This window comes from Sorex araneus, chromosome 1 (assembly GCF_027595985.1).
Source record: "Sorex araneus isolate mSorAra2 chromosome 1, mSorAra2.pri, whole genome shotgun sequence".
In the NCBI taxonomy this organism is placed as follows: Eukaryota; Metazoa; Chordata; class Mammalia; order Eulipotyphla; family Soricidae; genus Sorex; species Sorex araneus.
The window spans coordinates 384,679,094-384,703,811 of NC_073302.1; the positions used below are offsets into that span (position 1 = coordinate 384,679,094).

General features: G+C 40.2%; 1 protein-coding gene across 5 annotated transcripts in view; it reads left to right on the plus strand.

Annotated features, from left to right (window-relative positions):
• SLC25A13 (solute carrier family 25 member 13) overlaps window positions 1-24,718 on the plus strand; it is a 201,395-nt gene that overhangs the window by 41,859 nt on the left and 134,818 nt on the right. For 4 of the 5 annotated variants that reach the window (XM_055119718.1, XM_055119721.1, XM_004602204.2 and 1 more), the window contains exon 3: window positions 5,242-5,384. In XM_055119718.1, the coding sequence (XP_054975693.1) occupies window positions 5,242-5,384 (143 nt within the window). Of the gene's footprint in view, window positions 1-5,241; window positions 5,385-24,718 lie in introns of those variants that run through there. The other variant, XM_055119743.1, reaches the window with a different exon arrangement.

Genomic DNA, 24,718 nt, shown 5'->3' on the forward strand with positions numbered 1-24,718 from the left:
TTCACAGGAATACAGCAGGTTAAAAAAAAAAAAGAAATTTCAGTCAACATACTCAAAGTGTCTAGGTATGTGGTTAAAGGACAGGTCATAGGAAATAGGGATAGAAGTCCCCCCTGGAACAAGGGTCAGAGGGAATTTGAGATTCAGACATGAGTGCAGGCTCGAGATGCAGGGCAGAAGGAATGGGGGCTGACTCAGGAGTAAAGAGGACCCCACTCTGGGGAGATCTCTACAAGATGTGTCAGGTGCCAAAGTACCTCTCTAACCTAAAAGATTCTTTTTCATTCATCAAAGTCTATATTTCTGTTTATCAGTTAAGGTTTATTATGGAACTTTGGCCCACATCATTTATATTAAGAGTTCACGATCACTTTTTTGCCTGGAGACCTGTGAATAGCTGGCAGTGTTATCATGTCTGATTCAGAATGCCTCTGAGAACCAGGTGGACCAGTGGGGCTTACAACTTGGCTCAAGGGCCAGAGAGGAGATGTGCTGTCTCATCTTAAGCAGTGAAGGTGGAAAAATGGCATTGAATTCCCTTTTCTTGGGCATTTGCTCTGTTTAGGCTCTGAATTAAGATGCCTTCCGACACGGAGGAGAGCTGTCTGCTTTACTGTGTTCAGAGAGTCAGAGGCTCATCATCCAGACGCACTCTCATAGATACATCCAGATATGTTGGCTTGTTTAAATTTAGCATCGCATGGCCAGTCAAATTGACATAAAAAATTAACCATCACAAATATGTTGGGTTGAATTCTGATTATATTGGAATGGAATTCTAAAAGCCATACTTTTTTTTTTTTTTAAGCATACAATCATGTTTACATTTCAATAAACTGTAAGGTAGACTTCAATATAGCTCAGTGGTAAAGTGCATGCCTTGCATATGAAGCTCTGGGTTCCGTTCCTGAAGTGCCCCACTTCCCCCCAAAAATATTATAAAGGAGAGAGGCTTCAGGTCACTTATATGATTCACTCCCAAAGAAGAATTTTATAATATTATGTAGTATTTTATAAAAATAGAGTTCTGCTCAGGTATATAACTCCTGTCTTCCCCCATACACCCCAACAGAGACCCTATAGTGCTAGAAGGCCTTACAGTGATCTGCCACAGTCCACCAGTCTCAGAAACCTTGCATATATTTATTTAAAATCAGGAAAAGACTACACTAATTTTGATGATGATCTAATTTTGAAAATTGAAGAAAATAAATTTTAGACTATCACAACTCTGCCCAGATTACCATGTCCCTACTTTTTTTTTTTTTTTTTTTTTTTTTGCTTTTGGGTCACACCCAGCAATGCTCAAGGATTACTCCTGGCTCTGCACTCAGGAATCACTCCTGGCAATGCTTGGGGGACCATATGGGATGCCGGGGATCGAACCCAGGTCGGCCACATGCAAGGCAAACGCCCTACCTGCTGTACTATCGCTCCGGCCCCTACCATGTATGTCCCTACGTTTAAAAGATGAGCCATCATCTCTAAAAATTGAGACAGAAAAGGGTTAGAGAGTAAGAGAGTACAGCAGGTAAGGTGCTTACTTTGATTGATCCCTAGCTCCCTCTATAGTCCCCTGAGTCAACCAAGAGTGAACCCTGAACGCAGAGCCAGGGGTAAGCTCTCAATATGGATGGGTGTGCCCCCAAAAAAAATTAAGGCAGAAAAAAATGTATCAATGAATTTTTTAAACATGAACTATTTATCTGAGGTGTGATACAGTGCACACATCATACCAGTACACAATGGGAGCAAACTTAGAATTAGCACTCAGAAGCTCAGTACCCACCTCTCACATGGGTATCCCACCACTAGTTTTGTCACACTTTCAACTTTAAGCGAGATCATATCCATCCCACACTGTGGTGTAGGTTTTAGTTTATCCCTTTTGCTTTGTTGATTCTGTGGTGTAAATATACCATAGTTGATTTATAGATCCTACTGCCGATTGAGGCTGGAATGATAGCACAGCGGGTAGGGCGTTTGTCTTTCATGTGGTCGATTCCTTCGCCCCTCTCGGAGAGCCCAGCAAGCTACCAAGAGTATCTCACCTGCGTGGCAGAGCCTGGCAAGCTACCCATGGCATATTCACTGTGCCAAAAACAGTAACAACAAGTCTCACAATGGAGACATTACTGGTTCCCGATCGAGCAAATCTATGAGCAACGGGATGACAGTGACAGTGACTGCTGATTGACATTTGAGTCACCAAGGTAATGCTACTATGTGCATTACAATCTGAAGCAAATTTGGGGGACATTATATATTGTCATGTGGATATATATGTATGTAGGTACATATCTGTACTCCAGATGTCTTCTTGGTTGAAATAGCTGGATTTATGAATATATATGTATTTGATTATAGTAGATATTGCTAACTGGTTTTCTTATTTTTTATTTAATATTTTTTGGCCACACCCAGTAATGCACAGGCTTACTCCCGGCAGGGCTCAGGGTACCAGGGATTAAACCCGAGTTGACTGCATGCAAGTCAATCACCCTACCCACTGTATTTTCTCTCCTGATGAGGCTTCTGCTAATCAGTTTTCTAAGCTGAAAAGTTTGTTCTCAACCATCCATATGTGAGAACTGAATTTACTTCAGAGTTTTACCAACGTTATTGGCAAAAAAAAAAAAAATAGTACTTCTGTTCATTGTTGGACTAGTAGTTGTCAGATGCAAGAGAAGTCTTTGTGTACTCCTGTACTCCTCTGGGTTATATGAGGCTGGACAATTTATTCAACAAGATTTAGGTTGTCAAAAGGCAAAGAAAATTTTTATTAAGAACACATATACATCTTGTATACATGGCAAGAGACCCAGGAAAACGAACTCTTCCACATGGTTCTGGACGCTACATTTTAGTAGTGAGGGGGAGCAGAAGATGTTGGGGGAGGGGAGAAGAAAGGGAGGGTCATTTATGAAGGTTATCAAAGAATATTCAGTAAAGTTAACTATGCATATTTAATTCTCCAGGGAGATGCTTCTAGGAGAGAGGATTACATGAAAATATTTTAAAGACAACCTTTGCCCTGTTTTTAATGACCCTTCCCATGAAATTAATATTTTTTTGTTTTTGTTCAAAGACATATATGGGGTGACAGATGTTTTACTCCTCACATAGTATATTAAATGTAGTTCTATTTTTCATTTTCAATTAACTTTTTTTTTTTAAGGGTTCAGCAACTTGACAATGATTCTAAAGGCATTTTGGGAAAATCAAAGAGGGATCATGGCCAAAAAAAATTTACAGATCGAAGTAATACTATGTTTTTTAACCTTTCATTCATGTGAGAAATATTTGTTAAATACATTTCACTGTCTGCCAAGCACCATTCTGAGAACAGAGAAAGACAAGGAAACAAAAAAAAAAAAAAAAAAAACCCAGTCTGACAGAGTTTTTTCTTTGGTTATAGCAGTGAAGATGCGTGAAATCTTGCAAGAGTAGACAGGTCAATTGACAAGGATCGTCCTGAAACATTTCTACTGCAGTGTTGACAATAACTGTCTGTCCAACCTGGCATTCTCCCTGTGGATCTGCTCTGAATACATAGTGAAGATGGACTTGCTTAGTGGAGATGGACTTACAAACCTTGCCCCAGAGACTAGATAATAATTTAGTATATGGTACACATGGTAGACACAATATGGGAAGGGACAATGATGTGATTTATGGTCCTGGGACAAGTAAGAGATTACATGAAGGGAAATTAAGGTTAGAGAATTATCATCTCAAATCCTATCCAAAAGTAAAGGATCAGCGTATTTAAATGAATGAGTTAGCCTTTGTGTAAAGAAACTGAAGCAATATAGTGAATATTTAATCTTGAGATGAGGAAGCACTAGTTCCTAAACTTAAAATTAATTGCAAAAAAGAAGAAAAATAAGCATACTTAATTATATAAAAATACCAATCTGGAAAAACATTCTCAAGAAATATGATAGATGAAGGGGAAAGGGCTGTCTGTGTTCATGTACGTTCACTGTGGGTGAAAATTGATACACAAAGTTTCCTCCAGATTGGTGTGATAAGAAGAATAAAGTTCTTCTTCTTTGAACAATTTCTCTTCCACAAGTCTAGCCAAGAGTTTAGACAAATAATATATACAAAGCCGGTTATCTCAGCTCTATTTAAAAAAAATACAAAAAATAGTTTAATGTCAACGATGATCTAAATGTCTGTTGGTGGAAGAGTTAAATTTTGTTGTTAAAACAAGTTATTCACTAATGTTAACAAACATGTATAGTACTGAGTCAACTATAGGCTTGCTGTAATTAGCACTGACATTTCCTTTACATTTTCATGTTTCCATAAACAGATTTAATTGGACTATCTTTTGTAAATGCTGGCTAGAAATATTAAACCCCTATGATATAAGTAATTTAGCTACCTGCGTAAGCAGGTGCTGTAGTTATTCCCACTGTGGGCTAGCTCACTGTGCTGTACGGGGCTGTCCTAAGCCCTGTAGGATTTTTTTTCCCTAACAGTTTTCCTGGTATCTACCAACTCGAGGCCAGTATGTAGTTGACATCCCTCCTCCTCAAGTTACATCAGTTGGAGGTCAACTTGTGAGCTAGGCAAGAGCCATCCCTGCTGCACTGATTGTTTGGCACTCCCATAAATTCCTTAAAAAAAAAAAAAAATCAATGGACTCAGGGGCCAAGGAGCTAGCTCAAGGGCCTAGAACACAGGTTTTGCTTGTGAGAGCCCTGGATTCAATTCCTGGCATGCCTGGTCACCCCAGCATTAGAGAGTGACCCCTGAGGATAGCTCCTCAGCCACCCCCAGCAAATAAAATTAAGTTGACCTTCCACTGATTAGAATTGTTGCTTTGTAACTAACTTCCACTTAAGGGCTATTATTAGAATTGATTGGTTGTCTTGTTTGGGTTAAAAGAAAAACAGGAAGAGCAAAGATAAAGGACTCCTCCCCAAAGGGCAGGTAACAGAGAGAAGGCTGGTTCTTATAGAGTGGATTTGACTGTTAGGAGCTATCAGCATACTTAAATTGGACAAACAGACTGAATCTGCTCCAGTTAAGAACTGTTAGCATAAACCTAAAACTTGGGGCATTTGATATTCTAACTATGCAAAATTATGCAAAATAAATGTTCCTGTAAGGTGTGTTATCTATTAATACCTGATCCTCTACCCTTTGAATCTTCAGCCTTTCATGTATTGATCTCATGACTATATGCTTTTAGAAAATGAAACATCTTTCTTTTCTTTTTTCAAACAGTATGCAAGCATTGAAAAAAATGGTGAATTTTTTATGTCTCCCAATGATTTTGTCACTCGATACTTGAACATTTTTGGAGAAAGCCAACCTAATCCAAAGACTGTGGAACTTTTAAGTGGTGTGGTAGATCAGACTAAGGACGGGTAAGTTTATTTTAATTATTTTTAAAGATCTCATTTAAGTTTTTCCATTGAGTGAAGCTTGTATTTTTATTTCAGTATATAATCAATATTTTATTTTATTATTGATATTTTACATCCTTTATAAAATAATTTGTTTTGTTTGAAACAACTGCCTGTTGCTTTATTAGGAAGTCACTGTACACCTCTGTGTTTTTTTATTGTTTTTTTTTAATTTATTTTTTAATTAGTCACAGTGAGGATACAGTTACAGATTCACACATTTGTTATTCCCTCATACAGTGTTTGTGAGCCCATCCCTCCACCAGTGTCCATTCTCCACCACCAATGAACCCAGTATCCCTCCCACCCCCCCAGTCCCATCCCCCTACCCCACCTTGCCTCTGTGGCGGGGCATTCCAATTTGATATCTCTCTTTCCTTTTGGGTGTTGTGGTTCCAAATAGGGGTATTGAGTGGTCATCCTGTTCAGTCTCTAGTCTACTTTCAGCACAAATCTCCCTTCCCACGCAGGATCTCCAATTGTATATTACTTGGTGTTCCCCTCTCTATCTGGGATGACTTTCCCCCAGCATCTGAGACCAGTTTCCAAGCTATGGAGCCAACCTCCTGGTGTTATATACTACCATTCTTAGGTATTAGTCTCGTACTCTCTTGTTCTATATTCCACAGATGAGTGCAATCTTTCTATGTCTGTCCCTCTCTTTCTGGCTCATTTCACTTATCATGATACTTTCCATGTTGATCCGCTTATATGCAAAGTTCATGACTTCATCCTTTCTAACAGCTGCATAGTATACCATTGTATAGATGTACCAAAGTTTCTTTAACCAGTCCTCTGTTCTCGGGCACTCGGGTTTTTTCCAGATTCTGGCTATTGTAAACAGTGCCGTGATGAACATATAAGTGCAGATGTCATTTCGACTATACTTTTTTGTTTCTGCAGGATATATTCCCAGCAGTGGTATTGCTGGATCAAATGGAAGCTCAATTTCTAATTTATTGAGAATTGTCCATATTGTTTTCCAAAGGTGCTGGACCAGTCGGCATTCCCACCAGCAGTGGAGAAGGGTCCCCTTCTCCCCACATCCTCTCCAACAGTGTTTGCTTTTGTTCCTTTGGATGTGTGCCATTCTCTGAGGTGTGAGGTGGTATCTCATGGTTGTTTTGATTTGCATCTCCCTGATGATTAATGATGCAGAGCATTTTTTCATGTGCCTTTTGGCCATTCATATCTCTTCCTTGGAAAAGTTTCTGTTCATTTCTTCGCCCCATTTTCTGATGGGGTTGGATGTTTTCTTCTTGTAGAGTTCAACCAGTGCTTTATATACCCTTGATATCAACCCTTTATCGGGTGGGTATTGGGTGAATATCCTTTCCCATTCTGTAGATTGCCTTTCAATTCTGGTTACTGTGTCTTTTGCGGTGCAGAAGCTTTTTAGTTTAATATAGTCCCATTTGTTTATCTCTGTTTCTACTTGATTGTTCCGTGTCATCTTTGAAGATACTTTAGCTTCAATATCGTGAAGGGTTTTGCTGACCTTGTCTTCGATGTACCTTATGGATTTTGGTCTGATGTTGAGGTCTTTAATCCATTTTGGTCTGATTTTTGTGCATGGTGTCAGGTCAAGGTCTAAGCCCATTTTTCTGCATGTGGTTGTCCAGTTATGCCAGCACCATTTGTTGAAGAGGCTTTCCTTGCTCCACTTCACATTTCTTGCCCCCTTATAAAATATTAAGTGATCATACATTTGGGGTTGTGTGTAGGGATATTCCACTCTGTTCTGGGCTGACATTCTTTGGCTCTGAGAGTCCTCCATTTGTTGGCAAAGTCACATGTCTGTATATTTTTAAATATGTGTATATTTTTAAATGTATAGTGGTTTACAACACCTAATTAGAGAGAGAGAACAAAAGGGAATACCCTGCCACAGTGACAGGGTGGGGTGGGGGGAGATGGGATTGGGGAGGGTTGGAGGGATGCTGGGTTTATTTGTTGTGGAGAATGGGCACTGGTGAAGGGATGGGTTCTCGAAATTTGTATGAGGGAAACATGAGCACAAAAATGTATAAATATGTAACTGTACCCTCACGGTGATTGGTGATTCACTTATTAAAAAATAAATTTAAAAAATTCAAAATAAATAAATAAATAAATAAATGTACAGTGGTTTAAATATACAGTGAAACTACGGGACAACAGTGCTACAGTGGTTTGAGATACAACCAAAGTAAAATCTTATGATGTACTGCAAATAATTTCAGTTTTTACTAATACTTCTTTATGCACCTTTCATTCCAACTTGCATGGGAATATCCTCTTTTAATGAAAGTCTTGCAGATTGGTAAGGAAATTCGCAATTGCATTTTCTTTAATATCTTAGAGGAGTACTCTCTTTGATGCAGAAGGAGTTACTTGGATTATCTCTGTTTTCTCTCTTCCACCAAGATGGGATTCTTTGGTAGTTAATGTAAAGTCTGAGGAGTATTTCTCATGGGCCTCTCTGCTGTTTATAGGGGGTAGCTAAGATGGATACATTTTATTCAAGTTCATTGTGGCAGCAAATATATAGAACATAGGTAAGTTCTACCAAATACTTTTCTTAGGATACTGCCTGCTTCCAAACTTTCTGTTTTTATGATTCATAGGAATAATTACAAAACTACACACAATAAGAATTTTCTGACTCGGTATTTGAGTCAGTTTTTCTCACAGTTAAATTTTTTTTTGCTATCTAAATGTCAAACCAATATTATCAGTGCCCAGTATGTATGTTCCCTTTATCTAGTTTAGTTGGTAATGTCTTTTACATTTTAGATATTTTAAATTTTAGATTTTCCATTTGAATTTAATGTAATTTAATGAAAATTTAAAGTTCACATGTTTACATATTGACATATTACTTAAGTGCTCTCTTTCTACAGGTCTCTTATCCAAAAAACATAAACATAATTTTCATTTTTGGCTTCACCATCTGATTCTTAGCTCTTAATATCAGCATTTATCTTATAAGAATAAGAACTTTCTGCTACTGATCACCACCTTTGCCAAACTCAGGGAAATTTTCAATCATGTTAAATACTATCTAATAGCCATTCTCCATCAAAATGTACCAAATCTGTCCATCCACCTTCACCTTTAATAGTTAATTGCTTTTTTTTTTAACATCCAGGATCCAGTCAGATTTTTATACTACATTTAATTATTATAACTATTTTAATCCATTACAAACCTTTATCCTTCAAAAAATAATAAAGACTTTTAAAATCTAGAGTAATTATTTTGACAGTCCCACATTCTGGGTTTGCCTGCTTGAATCCTCACTGGTTCATTTAAATGAGGATTTGAGAGCAGGTTAAGATTCTGTACCGATTACCCGACTGCCCTAGGAAGCACATTGTTCTAGCAATATGATGCTCTTGGATCTTTTGTTTAAGGGATATCTGAAAAATATGTCCATTGTATATGGCCAGATTTTGCTTTGCAATTAGCACTTGGAGAACGTGCAAACATCCTGTTTCCCAGCGCCTGTTCACCAAGTAATTTTAGAAATCTTGGGGATTGCTTTATGAATTATTATAATGGGGTTTGAAAAGTGGTGAATTTTCTTTAATTTCTCCCATGTTTATGCTCTAGCATTCTTGAACAAAGCAGAGTGTCCTCCACCTCCTTTTATTTTCTCAGTCTTTTATGTTAGTATAAATTCATGAACTAACAATGTAATAAATTAAATTTGATTTATTACAATTTATTATTCTCTCATTTACTCAAATTTCCCAGGTGGTCAGTAGGAGTCCCTTCATACTGCTGTCTGTACCCCTAACCTTTGAGTATTTCTTGCTTTGGCAAGTGAAATGAACAAGGATCACAAGAATTTTTCTCCTTCTGTACCAGAATCACTTTTTTCAAAAAGTCCTGGTTCTTTTTAGCTGTGACTGGAGCTTAGAAACAAAGAGCTGACTCTGACTTACTGCTATTTTTCTTCCGATTCACCAGAAAGATTTGAAATACAGATTTTTCCCAAATTAAAAATTTTACAACGTTTTTGTTTGACATGAGCATTACTGAGTTTTTTCCTTTTGTGTTATCTGTATCCCCTTTTCATTCAACATTTGGTTGCTAATCACATTAACCTATTTGTGGGCCATTTTATATAGTTGATGAAAACTTTCCAGTGTACTTTTTCTTCTTTTCTGTATCTGCCCCATTAACACATTCTTCCTGTATCTTTTTTTTTTTACTGGTAGTCTTAAAAATACATCCTTTAGGGGCTGGAGCAATAGCACAGCGGGTAGGGCATTTGCCTTGCACGCGGCCGACCCGGGTTCGATTCCCAGCATCCCGTATGGTCCCCTGAGCACCGCCAGGAGTAATTCCTGAGTGCAGAACCAGGAGTAACCCCTGAGCATCGCCAGGTATGACCCAAAAAGCAAGAAAGAAAAAATACAGCCTTTATGCATTTGACTCAACAGTGTCAGGTTGTTTTAATAATAAAATAATGTGACATATCTGTACACACACAGTCATGTGTGCTCACAGACACAGGTTCCTCCACCCTCCCAAAAATAATAATATAGCAAATCTGAAACATTGCCTTTGTTTTCCTGGTTTTGATGGTGAGATAATTGAGGCTCTCTGTGCTCAAGCAATTTGCTGACAGAAGGTGTCCAGCTCTCTGACTTCAAGATCTTGACCTTTCCAGTGGTCCTGGCTGCCTCTTTTCTCATAATCAAGCAGTCCTCTTCAACTTGACATTTTCTTTCAAATTTTGTTTTATCTTAATCTCAGTGTTTTATTTGTGACAGAGAAATTCTTAGCTGACCCTACTTCTTTGCCCTTTCTTTCTTTTTTTTCCCCTTCAAAGCTTAATAATATCTCAGTATCAAAAGGGATAACAATCATTAATGATATTCTCACCTTTCCCATGCCTTTATAGTGTTATTGCAGTTTTTAATTTTCTGTAGCTGGTAATATTGTCGTGAGTATTTTGAGAGGGGGGAGAGAAAGTTTCTTTTTTATTTATTTCCTCAGAAAGAGCTTAGAAGAGAGGGCTGGAGTGATAATCACAGTGGGTCGGGTGTTTGACTTGCATGCAGCCGACTTGGGGTCGATTCTCAGCATACCATATGGTTCCCCGAGCACTGCCAGGAGTAATTCCTGAGAGCAAAGCCAGGAGTAACCCCTGTGCATTGCTGGGTGTGACCCAAAAAAGAAAAAAAAATAGAGTTTAGAAGAGAGAATCCTTGGTTTCACGCAAAAACATTTTATGCCTTACCATTTATTTATGTTGTCATGATTCTTTCCCAAAGAACCGAGCAAACTGAAGAACTTGTCTGGTGTATTATTTAAGAGAAGGGCCAAAGAGCAACAAAATCTGACAAATGCTCTACAGAACAGTTTACCAAGGGCTGGGTCAGGCGGGAGGGGCCCCAAGTGGAGACAGTGGTGGAGAGTGCAGTATTTGAACATTGCATGTGTGAAATCCTATTGCGGATAGTATTATAATTAATGGTATTTGAAAAAAGAGAAAAAACAGAATAGAACCAGTATTAAAGCCACAGGTTGACCAGGTACTGTGGGCAGGGAGGGAGTAGCAACAAACTGTGAGATAATAAGGGATCTTTCTGGAACTAGAAGTTGGTTGAATGCCCTTTGAGCTGGGGGCGAGGGGAGATTGGTAACAGGGTGGAGAATGGTGGACCAGAGTAGTGCAGACAGTGAACAGGGAAGAGAGATGGCAAAGGTCTTGGACAGGCTCATTAATGCAGTTTAAATAGAGAGATTAGCATACGTGGAGCATGGAAAGTTCAGGGCAGGGTGTGCAAAGGTTTGCCGTAGCCACACTGTGTTGGAATTTGTAGTTTATGTTAAGGATTGGAAGGTTTTATTTGAATCTCATGGTAAGCTGATTAGAGCTGAGTCAGGGAACTGTACAATTTGTCTATGCTGAAGCATTTCTGTAATGTTTCCTGATTTTCTTTGGTCTTCACTTGTTTGTTGTATGGAGAATTCGCTCCCTTTTGGCTATCCCTTTGGAATGGGTGAATGATGAATTGAATCAATTTGTGAAGTTCCTTGTAGGAGCTGAGAGGACACTGCCAGGGCCTGGGAATCTTTTGTTTTCTGGATTTCCCTTGTGAGCATCCTGTCTTTGCATCTGAGAAAAAAAGGTGCTTCTCAGAACTCCCCAAGGACCAGATTCTCTTACCTGAGCGAAGCTGTGAACTGTCTGATGCTGATGCTGTTAAATTTTTGGATTTTTTTTTTCTTTTTGGGTCACACCCAGCAGTACACAGGGGTTACTCCTGGCTCATGCACTCAGGAATTACTCCTGGCGGTGCTCAGGGGACCATATGGGATGCTGGGAATCGAACCTAGGTCGACCGAGTGCAAGGCAGATGCCCTACCTGCTGTGCTGTTGCTCCAGCCCCCTGTTTTATTTTGTTTGGTTTTGTTTTTTGATGGGTATTTTTTTTTTGCATTGTTTTTTGGACCTATACCTGGCAGTGGTCTGGGCTTACTCCTGAATCTGTGCCCAGGGATCGTTCCTGATTGAATTGCGGGTCCATAGTGATGCCGGTATCCAACGGTACTTGCCACTTGTGGTTCAGCCACATGTGGTAAGCAGCTGTCGTACCTGCTCTACTGTCTCTCAGGTCCCTGGTGTGTCTTTTAGATTTGATTGTCATTAATATGGTTCTGTTTAAAATGGGAATGAAATGTACCTCATGTAGTTTTTATGTTGTTCACTGAATTGTCTACTAAGAGTAATGTAGAAATTATCTTAAGGTTTGCAAGCATGTTTCTATTTGTGTATTTTTATTAGCTAATGTCTCCTTAGGGCTGGGTCAAAGCTGCTTCTACTAGTGCTGAACTTCTTCCCTCCAGAGAATGAGTAGGCTGAGGTCTGGGGGTGATCAGCATCTGGAATCATTACAGGTCTCACCTCTGCTGTGTGGGAAGATACTGAATGGTTTTGGTATGCGCCAATCACAAGTGAATGTACCAAATAAGTTTTTCACCTCAGGTGTGTACCTTTTTTTTTTAATTATGATAACACTGTGATTTACTAAGTTGTTCACAATAGTTGTTTCAGGCATTGAGTGTTCCAACACCAGTCCCCATCACCATTGTGCCTTTCCCTCCACCAGTGTCCCCAGTTTCCCACGCACGATCATAGTCTGCCCTCTTGCAGGTACAAATAAATTTTCTTCATATTGTTTGTAACTGGGCTGGAGCGATAGCACAGTGGTAAGGTGTTTGCCTTTCATGCAGCCGACCTGTGTTTGATTCCTCCGCCCCTCTGGGAGAGCCCGGCAAGCTACTGAGAGTATTGCGCCCGCATGGCAGAGCCTGGCAAGCTACCTATGGCATATTGGATATGCAAAAAAAACAGTAACAGTAAGTCTCACAATGAGAGACATTACTGGTGCCTGCTCGAACAAATCGATGAGCAATGGGACAACAGTGACAGGACATGATTGTAATAACATGAAGACTGTAGCACTATAGCACTGTCATCTTGTTTTTCATCAATTTGCTTGAGAGGGCACCAGTAATGTCTCCATTGTGAGACTTGTTACCGTTTCTGGCATATTGACTACAACATGGGTAGTTTGCCAGGCTCTGTTGTGCGGGTGGGATACTCTCGATAGCTTGCCGGGCTCTCTGAGAGGGATGGAGGAATCGAACCCGGGTTGGCCATGTAGCAAGGCAAATGCCCTACCCACTGTACTATCTCTCCAGACATAAAGACAAATGAAATTAATGAAATTAGATCAATTTGTGATTATTGTCATATCTGATAATGATGTTACTAAAGTCATTGTCTGAGGATCACTACTGAGCATCTGTGTTATGGTTTAGGCTCATTGAGCGTGGTGGGATTCTATGCAAGTTTCCTACCAGATTTGTTGTGATCCTACTGGGCTGACAGTACTATAAAATTTTGAGGTGTCACACAGCCATTTATGTGACCACATAGTCCAGGAGCTCTCGAACAGTTTGGTGGCTTGGCACTTTGATGAGGTTTAGTTGCAGAGCTGGGTCATTTCTTTTTTTAATTTTTTTAAAAAATTAAATCACAGTGACATACCCATTTACAAAGTTGTTCATGATTGAATTTTAGTTGTATAATGTTCCAACACCTGTCCCTTCACCACTGTACTTACCACACCACCACTGGTCCCATTTTTCCCCCTCACCTTGCCCCCCGCCTTTTCTTCTCTCTCTCTCTCTCTCTCCAACTATTATTGTCATGTTGGTCCCTTTTATACCCTACCTGCCCTATGCCCCCACCCTCACCCCAACCCCCCCATACACTCTTGTGGCAAGCTTCCAACCATTGGCCAGTCCTCCTGGTCGTTTCTTATGTCGGAGAGTGTCGGGTATGACTGCAGGCTGCTGTGTGTTCAGGAAGAAAGGGAAATCTGCCCACCCCCATTCCAAGAAGACCTCAGATTTCTCAGCCTGGACCACTCTACGTGGGAAGATTCAGTGGTGTCATGTCCTTTTCAAGATGTGACTGGGCTGTTTCTCTGCCAGCAAGAGAGCAGGTGTGGGCAGGCACTGCTGAGGTGTGTGTATACCTTTTTATACTTACAGTGAGAGAAAAGTTGGCTCTTCTTTTGAAAAAACTAATGTCGGGAATCCTAACTTCACAATGATAGCTGATATATTTAGTATAACCCCTTGACAGTCCCCATTTTGTTTTATCCAAATTATAACACTATAAACAGCATCCGTGCATGATTCCTTTCTCTTGCAAGCACAGAGAACCGGCCCACGACCATTCTCATTTGAAGGCATGAGGAATAATGTCATTGAAGAAAAGTTGAGGAGATGTGGGATTTAAAATGGGTGGCTTTTTAGATTTAGATTTTTAGTTCTCTGACTCCCCCATGTTTGCTATTTGTTTAGCTTTCTGAGGGAAAAGAAACCATATGGCCTTTTAAATACTTCACAAGGTGAAGGAGGATGTAATAATGTTGTTGATGACAAAATCATTTTTATATACCTGTTTTCACTTTGTGAGGCTGTCTATGAAATCCAGGCCTTGGCCACATGCTGGGAGTTAATGAGGTTTACAATTGGCAATGCTTAAAGAGTATTAGGGTAATGTATTTAAACATCAGCAGTTCACAGTCTGACATGCTCATCATCTGTCAAATATAAGCCACAATCAGTAAGAAGAGGTCTTTTACTTTGCTAATGAGAAAAGTTTTTCACACTCCTAGGTGGACACAGATTTTAGCTAAACACCTGAGTTTCATAAACTAGAATTAAGCAAAGGTATCTCTTTAATTAAAAAAAAAAAGAACTTGATAATAATCAACAGCAGTCACCTGAGAAGCTTAAATTTTCTTCTTAGTCATCAGACTCCCAAATTAATCTACCAAAACAAAAAGCCTCATTAGCAGCTCTCATTGAATCAGTGTTATTTTTCCTTTCTCTGAAGATGTCTGATTAACCCCCTTTCTTTTTGCATTACTCACTTTGTGTTAATATTTGATGTCTGAAATCATAGGGGGGTGCGTGCAATGTGGTGGCTAGACACTGTCTGCAAGGAGCAAATTAGAAAGAATTCTTAAAAAGGTTGATATTATGTTGCTGGTATATTAGAAAATCTTTCGGAATGTCAGGTGCCTAGTTATATTTTTCTTTTTTAATTCCAGAAAAGGTTGATTAGTGCCGAGGTGCTGATTTCCCTTCTCATTCATATGTACAGAGAGCTCTTCTCTTCCCCCTTCTGCTTACCCAGCCTGGGCCTCTTTGGCGCTCAGGGCTTTTGCTCGGCTCTGCACCCAGGCATGCTTGCTGATGGTGCTTAGGGGACCATGTACAGCACTAGGTATTGAACCCGAGTGGCCGCCTGTAAGGTAACCACCCCGTCCACTGCTGTATCTCTCCAGCAGCCCAAAAAGGGAGGGTATTTTAAAAGTTGAGAGATAATAACACAATGTATGCTAATGGAAGACTGAAGAGAGTGGAGAAAATTGACAGTGTGAGAGGGGAAAGGAAGAAATTGAAGTTTGCATTATCTGGCAAGGAAGTGGCCTCTTGTGAGAACATGGAGAATTTGTCTAGAAACAGCTGTTCTCCAAGTGTGGCCAGTGTGTCCCTAGGGGTTTCTGAGACCTTGTCAGGAGCCCCTACAAGTCAAAACAATTTACATGGTAAAACTGAAGCATGAGCCTCTTCCACTGTACTGTATTTCAAGAACTGGTTTGTGAAAAGCCCTGGTGGGTAACACTGCTGCAGTGTTGATGTCAGTTACACTGCTAGTTGATGTCAGTGGCTGGTCATCATAGTCTCCATCATTATGCATTCATTACAACAAAACAAAAATAAAGCCAATTCTAGTTCAGAATGTCCCTGAAGAAACAGGGAAATTCTTAAATTTTTATTTATTAAATCTTATTCTTGTGTGCGTCATTTGAAGATTCTGAATGGTTAAAGGGGGAGAGGGCACATGAGAACTGTGGCTGCCGGTGGTCATGTGATCATTATGTGAAGAAAAGCACTTGAGCAGCTGCTTTGAGGTTGTAGCTGTCCTAGTCATTTTTCTGTGGAAGATCATTTTTGTATGAAAGAATGAAAGACTTTCATATTACAGCTTCCCAAGACTTCAGACTTTTCCAATGTGATTAGTGACACATATTTAAGAAACAAGTGCAGAGTGTTACAAAAGCCTGCATTGGTTAAAGGGTCTATTCAAAGGGCCAGGCGCTGCCAGGGCTAAGTGTCAGAGTGGTAGGGCAGGTGCCTGAGTGTATGAGACCCTGTGTTTGATTCCCAGCACGCTGTGCTCTGCCCCTGCCCCAGTACCCCCAAGTTTACCTCTCACAACCAGAAGGAGAAAAAATGAAATAAACACACAAAACCAGTGTGCAAGAAGATAGGCTCAAGAATTTTAAAGTACCATGTAGGAAATTTTGTTGATACGATTTTAGATTTCACATTAGAACTAATTTTCAGGAACTATCACTTGTTGGGATTTGTTATTATATCCTAGAAGAATAACTACAATGACCTAAGGAAACTATTAAAAATATTCCTGTCGATTCCAACTATGAATTTGTGTGAAACTAAAATCTTTCATTCCAACCCAAACAGTACATTACAAGAGATTGATTCCAGCTGCCTTTCATTAAGGCAGGCATTTAAGAGATTCGCAAAGATAGAAAATTGCTTTTTTTAAAAACTCACTGTATATGTATATTTTGTTGTTTTAGGAAGTACTTATCTTTCATACAGATAGCACTTGTGACAGTACTCATTTTTAATGGATTAACAGATATTTTTATATGATCATTTAAAAAATTTTTATTATATAAGGAATGATAGATATAGCCCACATAAGTGAAAATTCTGGGCAGGAGTAATAATGCAGTGAATAGGGTATTTTCCTTCCATGGTGCCAGCTTGGGTTTGATCCTGGGCACCCTGTATGGTCCTACTGAGCCCCGCCAGGAGTGGTCCCTGAGCACAGAGCCATATTAAGCCCTGAGCACTGCCCACAAAAGAATATTTTGTAAGGTTCCTTCATAATTAATAAACATCCAAAGGTGTCTTCAAACCACACATTTGAGACACACTGATCGTGAAAAATGGAAAGACTGTTAGAGTACAAATTAGAGGTATTTATATAGAAGTTTTAGTGGGATGTTTGAGGCGATTTTCTGATTTTCTTTTTTTATCTAGGAAATTGAAGACTGGGAAGGTCTAGGTTAAGGGATTAACATTCTGGAAGAAAAGAATGCACCAGATAAGAATTTTGAACCAGGAGGGTAAATGGATAAGGGAAAACAAGTAACTGCTTGGTGGGATCAATTTAGGGATCAACCAGAGGATTTGTGGTCATGAAAATCAAAATGGGAGTTGTTTGGGCTGTTGTGTGTTTTCCAGATGAATTTTGTTGTTAAATCCCTGGCACATTGTAGGAAGTATTCCATATAGGCAGATTTGAGGGCTTTACTATTAAATAATCCAGAGTGGGATTATTATTCCTTGAGGGGAAAGCAATGAAAGTTTTGGTAATGAGCAAGAGATTACGCCTGACTAAGGGGCAAGGAGAGGATGTTAGAGAAGGGTAAAGAGGTGGTGGTTGTAATGAGTCATAGATTTGATGTGGTTGAAAGTTGTTGAAATGAGAGTATAAGAGGAAGTATGAAGAAGTTTAGAAGCCAGGGCCCAAAAGTAAGGTGCTTGAATTAAAGAAGATGGAATATTGCCATTATTGATAATGGCTGAGCCTGAATATGGAAGTCTGACTGGTGAAGGGTGGAGAGGAAGTCACTGGATGGTAAACAGTTAAGACATCTTAGGTGTCCGAAGGATCAGTATTTTAAAAGTATTTAGAGGTGAGGAAAGACTAGGGTTGTAGGGGCTGGAGCAATAGCACAGCGGGTAGGGCGTTTGCCTTGCTCGCAGCTGATCCGGGTTCGAATTCCAGCATCCCATATGGTCCCCTGAGCACCGCCAGGAGTAATTCCTGAGTGCTGAGCCAGGAGTAACCCCTGTGCATTGCCGGGTGTGACCCAAAAAGCCAAAAAAAAAAAAAAAGAGTAGGGTTGTAAAGCTTGTTAGGAGTCAGATATGTTTGTAACAGGGATGGGGAGGGATAGAAATCAGGTGAGAGAAACGAAGAGGAGAGCTGAGTGGTGTAGGTGGATAATGTATACAAACCTGGTGGGAGTTAGGAAGAGGTACAGGTACAGAATATGGCTCAGTGATAGAGCACTTTCTCCCATGTATGAGGCGCCCTACATTTTATCCTTAATATTGGGTGGGGGACTCCATATTTGATGGAGTTCAAACAGTAAGCAACAAATCATAGAGAGTAGTATATATACATACATATATATTCACTGTATCACTGTTTTATACACACACATACAAACACACACACACACACACACACACACACTTCAGAGAGCCAAGCTACCGAGAGTATCCTGTCCACATGGGCAGAGCCTGGCAAGCTACCTGTGGTGTATTCAATATGCTAAAAATAGTAACAATAGGTCTCATTCCCCTGACCCTGAAAGAGCCTCCAATTGTTGGGAAAGATAAGTAAGGAGAGGCTGCTAAAATCTCAGGGCTGGGAGGAATAGAGACATTACCAGTACCCGTTCGAGTATCGATGAACAACAGGATGACAGTGAGACAGTGATGGGGGGGAGAAAGGACATACTAGGTGATAGCTCAAAGGGCTGGAGTGGGTGAGTGGCATGCACAGAATTCCCAGGCTTAGTCCCATGCACCACATAGCTTCCCTAGTGTTATTGGGTGTAGCCTTACCCCCCCTCCCCACACACACACCTCAAAGCAAGCAAACAAACAAAAAATAGGAAGGAAGATGGTTTGGAAGTGACAGCAAGGAAGAAAGAGTTCATGTATTCTCTTCATAAGCCTGGTGCAGTTCAGGACTGTAGAAGCAAACCTTATTACTGTGTCAGAGGGAGCTGAACAATATCCAAAACACTGCTCAGAATGTCTAGGATCCTATTGGAGATTCCCAGCTAACTGACCTGGTGTTCATAGCAAGAGTTTGAGGATGCGATGCTGTTTGGGTCCAGAAATGCTGGGGATACTTGGGCCACCCTGCAGTTTTGGGGCCTCCAAAGCCACACCCAGCAGTACTGGAGCAACCATGTGGTATTGGGAATCAAATCCTGGGCATGAACCCTAATTTCTGTATCTCTGTTCTTCTCTTGAGGGAGAGCTGGTTGTTGGTGAAGGTGAAAGGATGTTAGAAAGTGTCATTTGGGAGAGATCCTTGTAAAGAAGGGATCAAGTGTGAAAGTTTGCTCATCTTGCGCTCTCTAGGGATCAAAGTGTTTCTAGGAGAAGCTGATAATATGGGGCATGCAGAGTCATGTGTGTCATTCTTGGTAAGCTGGGATACTGGACGGCTAGTGGAGGTCAGTGAAAAGGTAAAGGGCCCGTGAGATTAGTTTTGGTGAATTCCAGGAGATGTGGGCTGGGCTGCAAGGATCTTTGCTGAAAGGCAAGGTGGATTATAAAGGGCAATTTTGTCTTTTTGAAAAAGATTGAAAGCAAAAATGTCCTAGAGGACTGGAGATCTGTTGATGTTTCTTCCTAGTTCTTTAGATTAAAGGATAAAGGAAATAAATAGTTATGCGTTAACAAAGGTTTTGGATCTGGCACTCATAACTTTTACCCCTTTTCTTTCCAATCCTCATAAATTGACTACTTTTATTTATTTATTTATTTATTTATTTATTTATTTATTTATTTATTTAGTTAGTTCTGTCCTTTGTCTTGGGGGCACACCTGGCGATGCTCAAAGGTTATTCCTGGCAGTGCTCAGGCGACCATATAAGATGCTGTGAATTGAAACCAGGTCAGCTGCCTGTAAGACAAGCACCTTACTATCTCTCTAGCCCCAAACTGACTAGTTTTAACCTTCTACTTTAATTCATAATGATTGCAGAATCAAAGTTTAAATAATTTGCTTAAGATCTTAGAGCTCATGAATTGTGGAACCAGGATTTGGAGCTTTTTGACTTGTGCCCTAATTATTTTACCATAAAGTGTTTTTTGTATTTATTAAAAAAGTAACTTCTTTGCTCTAGGACTAGTTGTCCAACCAAAGGTGGATCTGTGAAATCTGCCCCAATTATCATCTACACTAACAGATTTAGGAAAAGCTGTTTTCATTTTCCTCACATTTACTTTTCAAATATTTTTCTTTTACTTTTTTATTGAATCACTGTGAGATAGATCATTACAAAGCTGTTCATGATTGGGTTTTAGTCATACAATGTTCCAACACCATCCCTTCACCAGTGTACATTTCCCAGCACCAGTGTCCCCAGGTTCCCTCCCATCACCCCTACCCCTCCAACTACCCCCTGCCTGCCTCTGTGGCAGACACTTCTCTCTCTCTCTTTCTCTCTCTCTCTCTCTTCACTTATTATTAATCTAGGAATAGTATTTTTGGAACATGATTTATCTTTTACGCATTTAGGGGGAGAAGAGATGGTTGGGATGGTGGCTGGTTGGCCCATACCAAGTGGTGCTCAGAGCATACTTCTGCCTCTGCACTTAGGGATCACTCCCGGCAGGCTTTGGCAAACCATATGCAATAAATGTTGAAGATGGAACCTTTGCTGATCATATGCAAGACAAATGCCCTTGCCGCAGTACTATATTTCCTTTACATTTATATTCATGTTACATTTATATATGGTATATATATATATATATATATATATATACACATATGTATTCCTTTTACATTTCTTAGATGCAACTTTGAAATATTTCTTGGCTACCATATTCTCAGAGGTCATACTCTCATATTCTCAGAGTTCATTCAGCCACTTGAAATACTTAACTATTCCTTCTTGTTCTTCCCGAGCATATCAGGATGCTTGAAAAAGCAAGTTCTGTTTCAGCCCTTTTCTTGTATGATTGTCTGGTCTTGAAAAGTGTTCAAAACTAAATCTAAAATTTTAAAGGGAAGGGAATAAAATGTAAAAAGTTTTTCTCTGGTTACTTGCAAATCTGTTTTTATACCAATGTCAGTGTCATAGGCACAGGATGTTGCAGTTGCTTAATTTAAAACAGTCTTTGCACTAAGCTGTGAGGAATTCCTGAAGTGAAATGTGAAGCGATTTAGTGCCTGTTCACTTTCCCATTGATCGTGGTATAATTGTCAATGAGTCACTTCCTAGAAAATAGGTGAGAACCTCAGACTTAATGAACATTTTTGAGGGGAAGGGTTCTATCACAATCTGACATAAAGATTTTTGGATCTTGAATCTGGAAAAGAGAGAAAAGACTGTAACTACTTAACTTTTATAGAATTTGTAGATAGGACTTTGTCTCCATAACAAAGGGCACATGGTCAGGTAAAGAGTTTTTTAGAGTGCAAATCTGAGCCTTGATACTTGAAAAATCAAGTTTATTAGTTCATTTAATAAATATTTATTGACAACAGCAATTTACCAGGCACTGTTTTAAACAAAACAGTCTTATACAATGGAGTACTATGCAGCTGTTAGAAAAGATGAAGTCATGAACTTTGCATGTAAGTGGATCAACATGGAAAGTATCATGCTAAGTGAAATGAGTCAGAAAGAAGGAGATAGACATAGAAAGATTGCACTCATCTGTGGAATATAAAATAACAGAATAGGAGACTAACACCCAAGAATAGTAGAAATAAGAACCAGGAGGTTTGCTCCATGGCTTGGAAGCCAGCCTCACATGCTGGGGAAAAGTCAGCTCAGATAGAGAAGGGAACACCAAGTAAAACGTGGTTGGAGGACCCGCTCAGGAAAGGAGATGCGTGTTGAAAGTAGACTATAGATTGAACACGATGGCCACTCAATACCTCTGTTGCAAATCACAACACCCAAAAGGTGAGAGGAAACAAAAGGGAATGCCCTGCCACAGAGGCGGGGTGGGGTGGGGGGGATGGGTTGGGGGGTGGGAGGGAAATTGGGTTCATCAGTGGTGGCGAATGGGCACTGGTGGAGGGATGGGTTCTCGAACATTGTATGATGGAAACACAAGCACGAAAATGTGTAAATCTGTAACTGTACTCTCACGGTGATTCACTAATAAAAAAAATAATAAACTAAAAAAATAAACAAAACAGTCAATCTTGTGCCTTTATATGTAACAAATATAATAAACCAATTGCTCTTTCTAACACAGAAGGGAGGAAGATGGTGAGGGACTGTGAACTCTGGGGTGCTTTACTGAGGGAATATCTCTCTGAAAGTGACATTTGAGCACTGACTTCAGTGGAAGACTGAGTCAGGTGAGAATCCATGAGTTGAGCTTTCTAAGAAGAGGGAATAAGAGATTCAGGCAGAGGACTTGTTTGAGAATCAACACAGAGACTGTTGGCTACATACTGGCGATACATGGACAGTGGGAGAAGCAATCTAAGGACCAGGTTATATGGATCTGGTAGAATTTTATTCTTTATTTAGTAGAACTCACTGGAGACTTTTTGAATATAGAACTGATGTGATCTGAATTTACCTTCTGAAAAGGTCTTCATGGCTAATTTGTATGAAACAAAAGGAAGTAAGCAAAACTAGTGGGAAGGGAAACAAGGGTAGGACAGAAATGTCAGTTGTGTGGTGGTAAGAGGTAGTTGGATTTAGGATTTTTCTGATAGACTGAATGAGAAGTAGAAGGCAGTCTAAATCAGTGTTTCTCAAATGGAGGCCTTGTACCCTCCCGGGATATTTCAAGTTCTATTTATGCTCAGACTATTTCCTGTTAAGCAAAGTTTCTTAGCAGCCTATTGAGCACAGTTCAAATACTGCGTTCTAAGCTTACTTCACATAATTCATTTCTCTTTGTGATTTTGCCACCAGCATGTTAATATGGATGGGTTCATTAATTTCTATGTATTATCGGTTTCTATGTTTTAATGATCAAAAACCAGATGGCAAGAGCAAAGTGTCCTCAGGATACTGATCTACCATGTCATCCCTATAACATTGTCTCCTCCTTTCCATCTTATCAGTCACTCTGTTTTCCTGGAATTTTTGCATTTTCTGAATCAGAGGGATAGTACCAGGGATAATGGTAGTAAGGAGCTTGCCTTGCATGTGGCCACCTCCAGTTTAATCCCAAGCATCGCATGTGGCCTTTCCTTATTCTCAGTAGTGACTTCTGAACACAGAGCCAGAAATAGCCCCGAACACCACCAGGTATGGCCCAAATCCCAGGCCCCCCAACAAAATAAATAAGGGTATGTATGTGTGAGTTTCTGTATGTGTATGTGTACATGTGTGTATTGTAGGCATAGTATATGTGCATGTGTGTATGTGTTGGACAGGGATCTCTAAAGCATTATAAAAGCAGTAGGCCAGATAGGTTTTATTTTATTTTTTTAATTTTTAAAATTTTATTGAATCACCACGAGATAGTTACAAGCCTTCATGTTTGGGTTACAATCTCACAATGATAAAGCACTCATCCCTCCATCAGTGCACATTCCCCACCACCAGTATCCCAGGTATACCCCCCCTTTCCCACCCTCCCCCTGCCTCTATGCAGACAGTATTCCTCATACTCTCTCTCTACTTTTGGGCATTATAGCTTGCAACACAGATACTGAGAGGCCATCATGTTTGGTCATTATCTTTTGGCATGCATCTCCCATCCCAACTAATTCCTCCAGCCATGATTTTCTTGGTGATCCCTTCTCTATTCCATCTGCCTTCTCCCCTCCACTCATGAAGCAGTCTTACAGCTATGGGGCAATCCCCCTGGCCCTTGTCAGATAGGTTTTATAATGGACAACATCTGCTTGCCTTGTGTCCAGCACCCAGATCTTTCCTGACAGCTCACACCTTCCAGTATTTCTCTCCTATTATGAAAACCTCCCATTTCCTCTTCTAGCTTCTGGCCTGCCTCTGATCTTTCTGCAGTGGTCATCAGGAGTGTTGTCTTTCGTGGCCCTCCACAGTTTGTCTTGGCCCATTGTTGCTTGAGTCCACTCTTCAAGTCCTCGGGTTTTCTCTTTATTGCTCGACGGAATCTGCTTCTGTTGGATACGGAGTAGGAAAAACTGACTCCTCCTTCTCTGTATCTCTTCTTTGCTACTCTCACAGAATTCCTGACGTCAGTTGCTTCTGAGTTCCAAGTACGTGTGGGCAAGCAATTTTGTGATGCCAGTGGTGTGCCCTCCCGTGTAACTCAGTTTGGACATGAGCTGTCTACTTGGAGATAGTCCCAGTTCCAGTGCTTAGGGCCTCATGCCCCCAAAATGAGAGAAGACCCACAGGCAAACTTCCAAGACAAACTCAGTTCATTTGGTCTTGTTTTGAAACCTACACAGGACAACTAGAAAAGTGTTTACTGCTGTGAGTTTACAACTCCACTGTGGGTCTCTGAAGGACTGGTTATTTGAAACTTCCTGGTGAGGGCATCTCTGACAGATGCTAGGTAAAAGAATCAGGTTGATTTCTGACCCAGAGCCAAGTTCAACCACGTCAGGAAAGGTGGCAGTGCACTAGCTGCTGCTCAGGATGAATAAAAGAGGGGCTGGTGACAGAGCACAGTGGTAAGGCTCTGCCTTGCTTGGGGCTGACCCCACTTGGAATCCCCAATACCACATATTGTCCCTGGAGCACAACCAGAAGTGATCCCTGAGCATTACTGGGTGTGGCACAAAACCAAAGCAAGCCAAACAAAACAAGATATATAAAGGGAGCGACAGGATAGCAGATTTACATAGCACTATATTTATGTCATTTCAATTTTGTGTTCATCTAAATATGCCTTAAAAATAAGACTGGAGTGATAGTAAAGTGGGTAGGGCATTTATTTTGCATGCA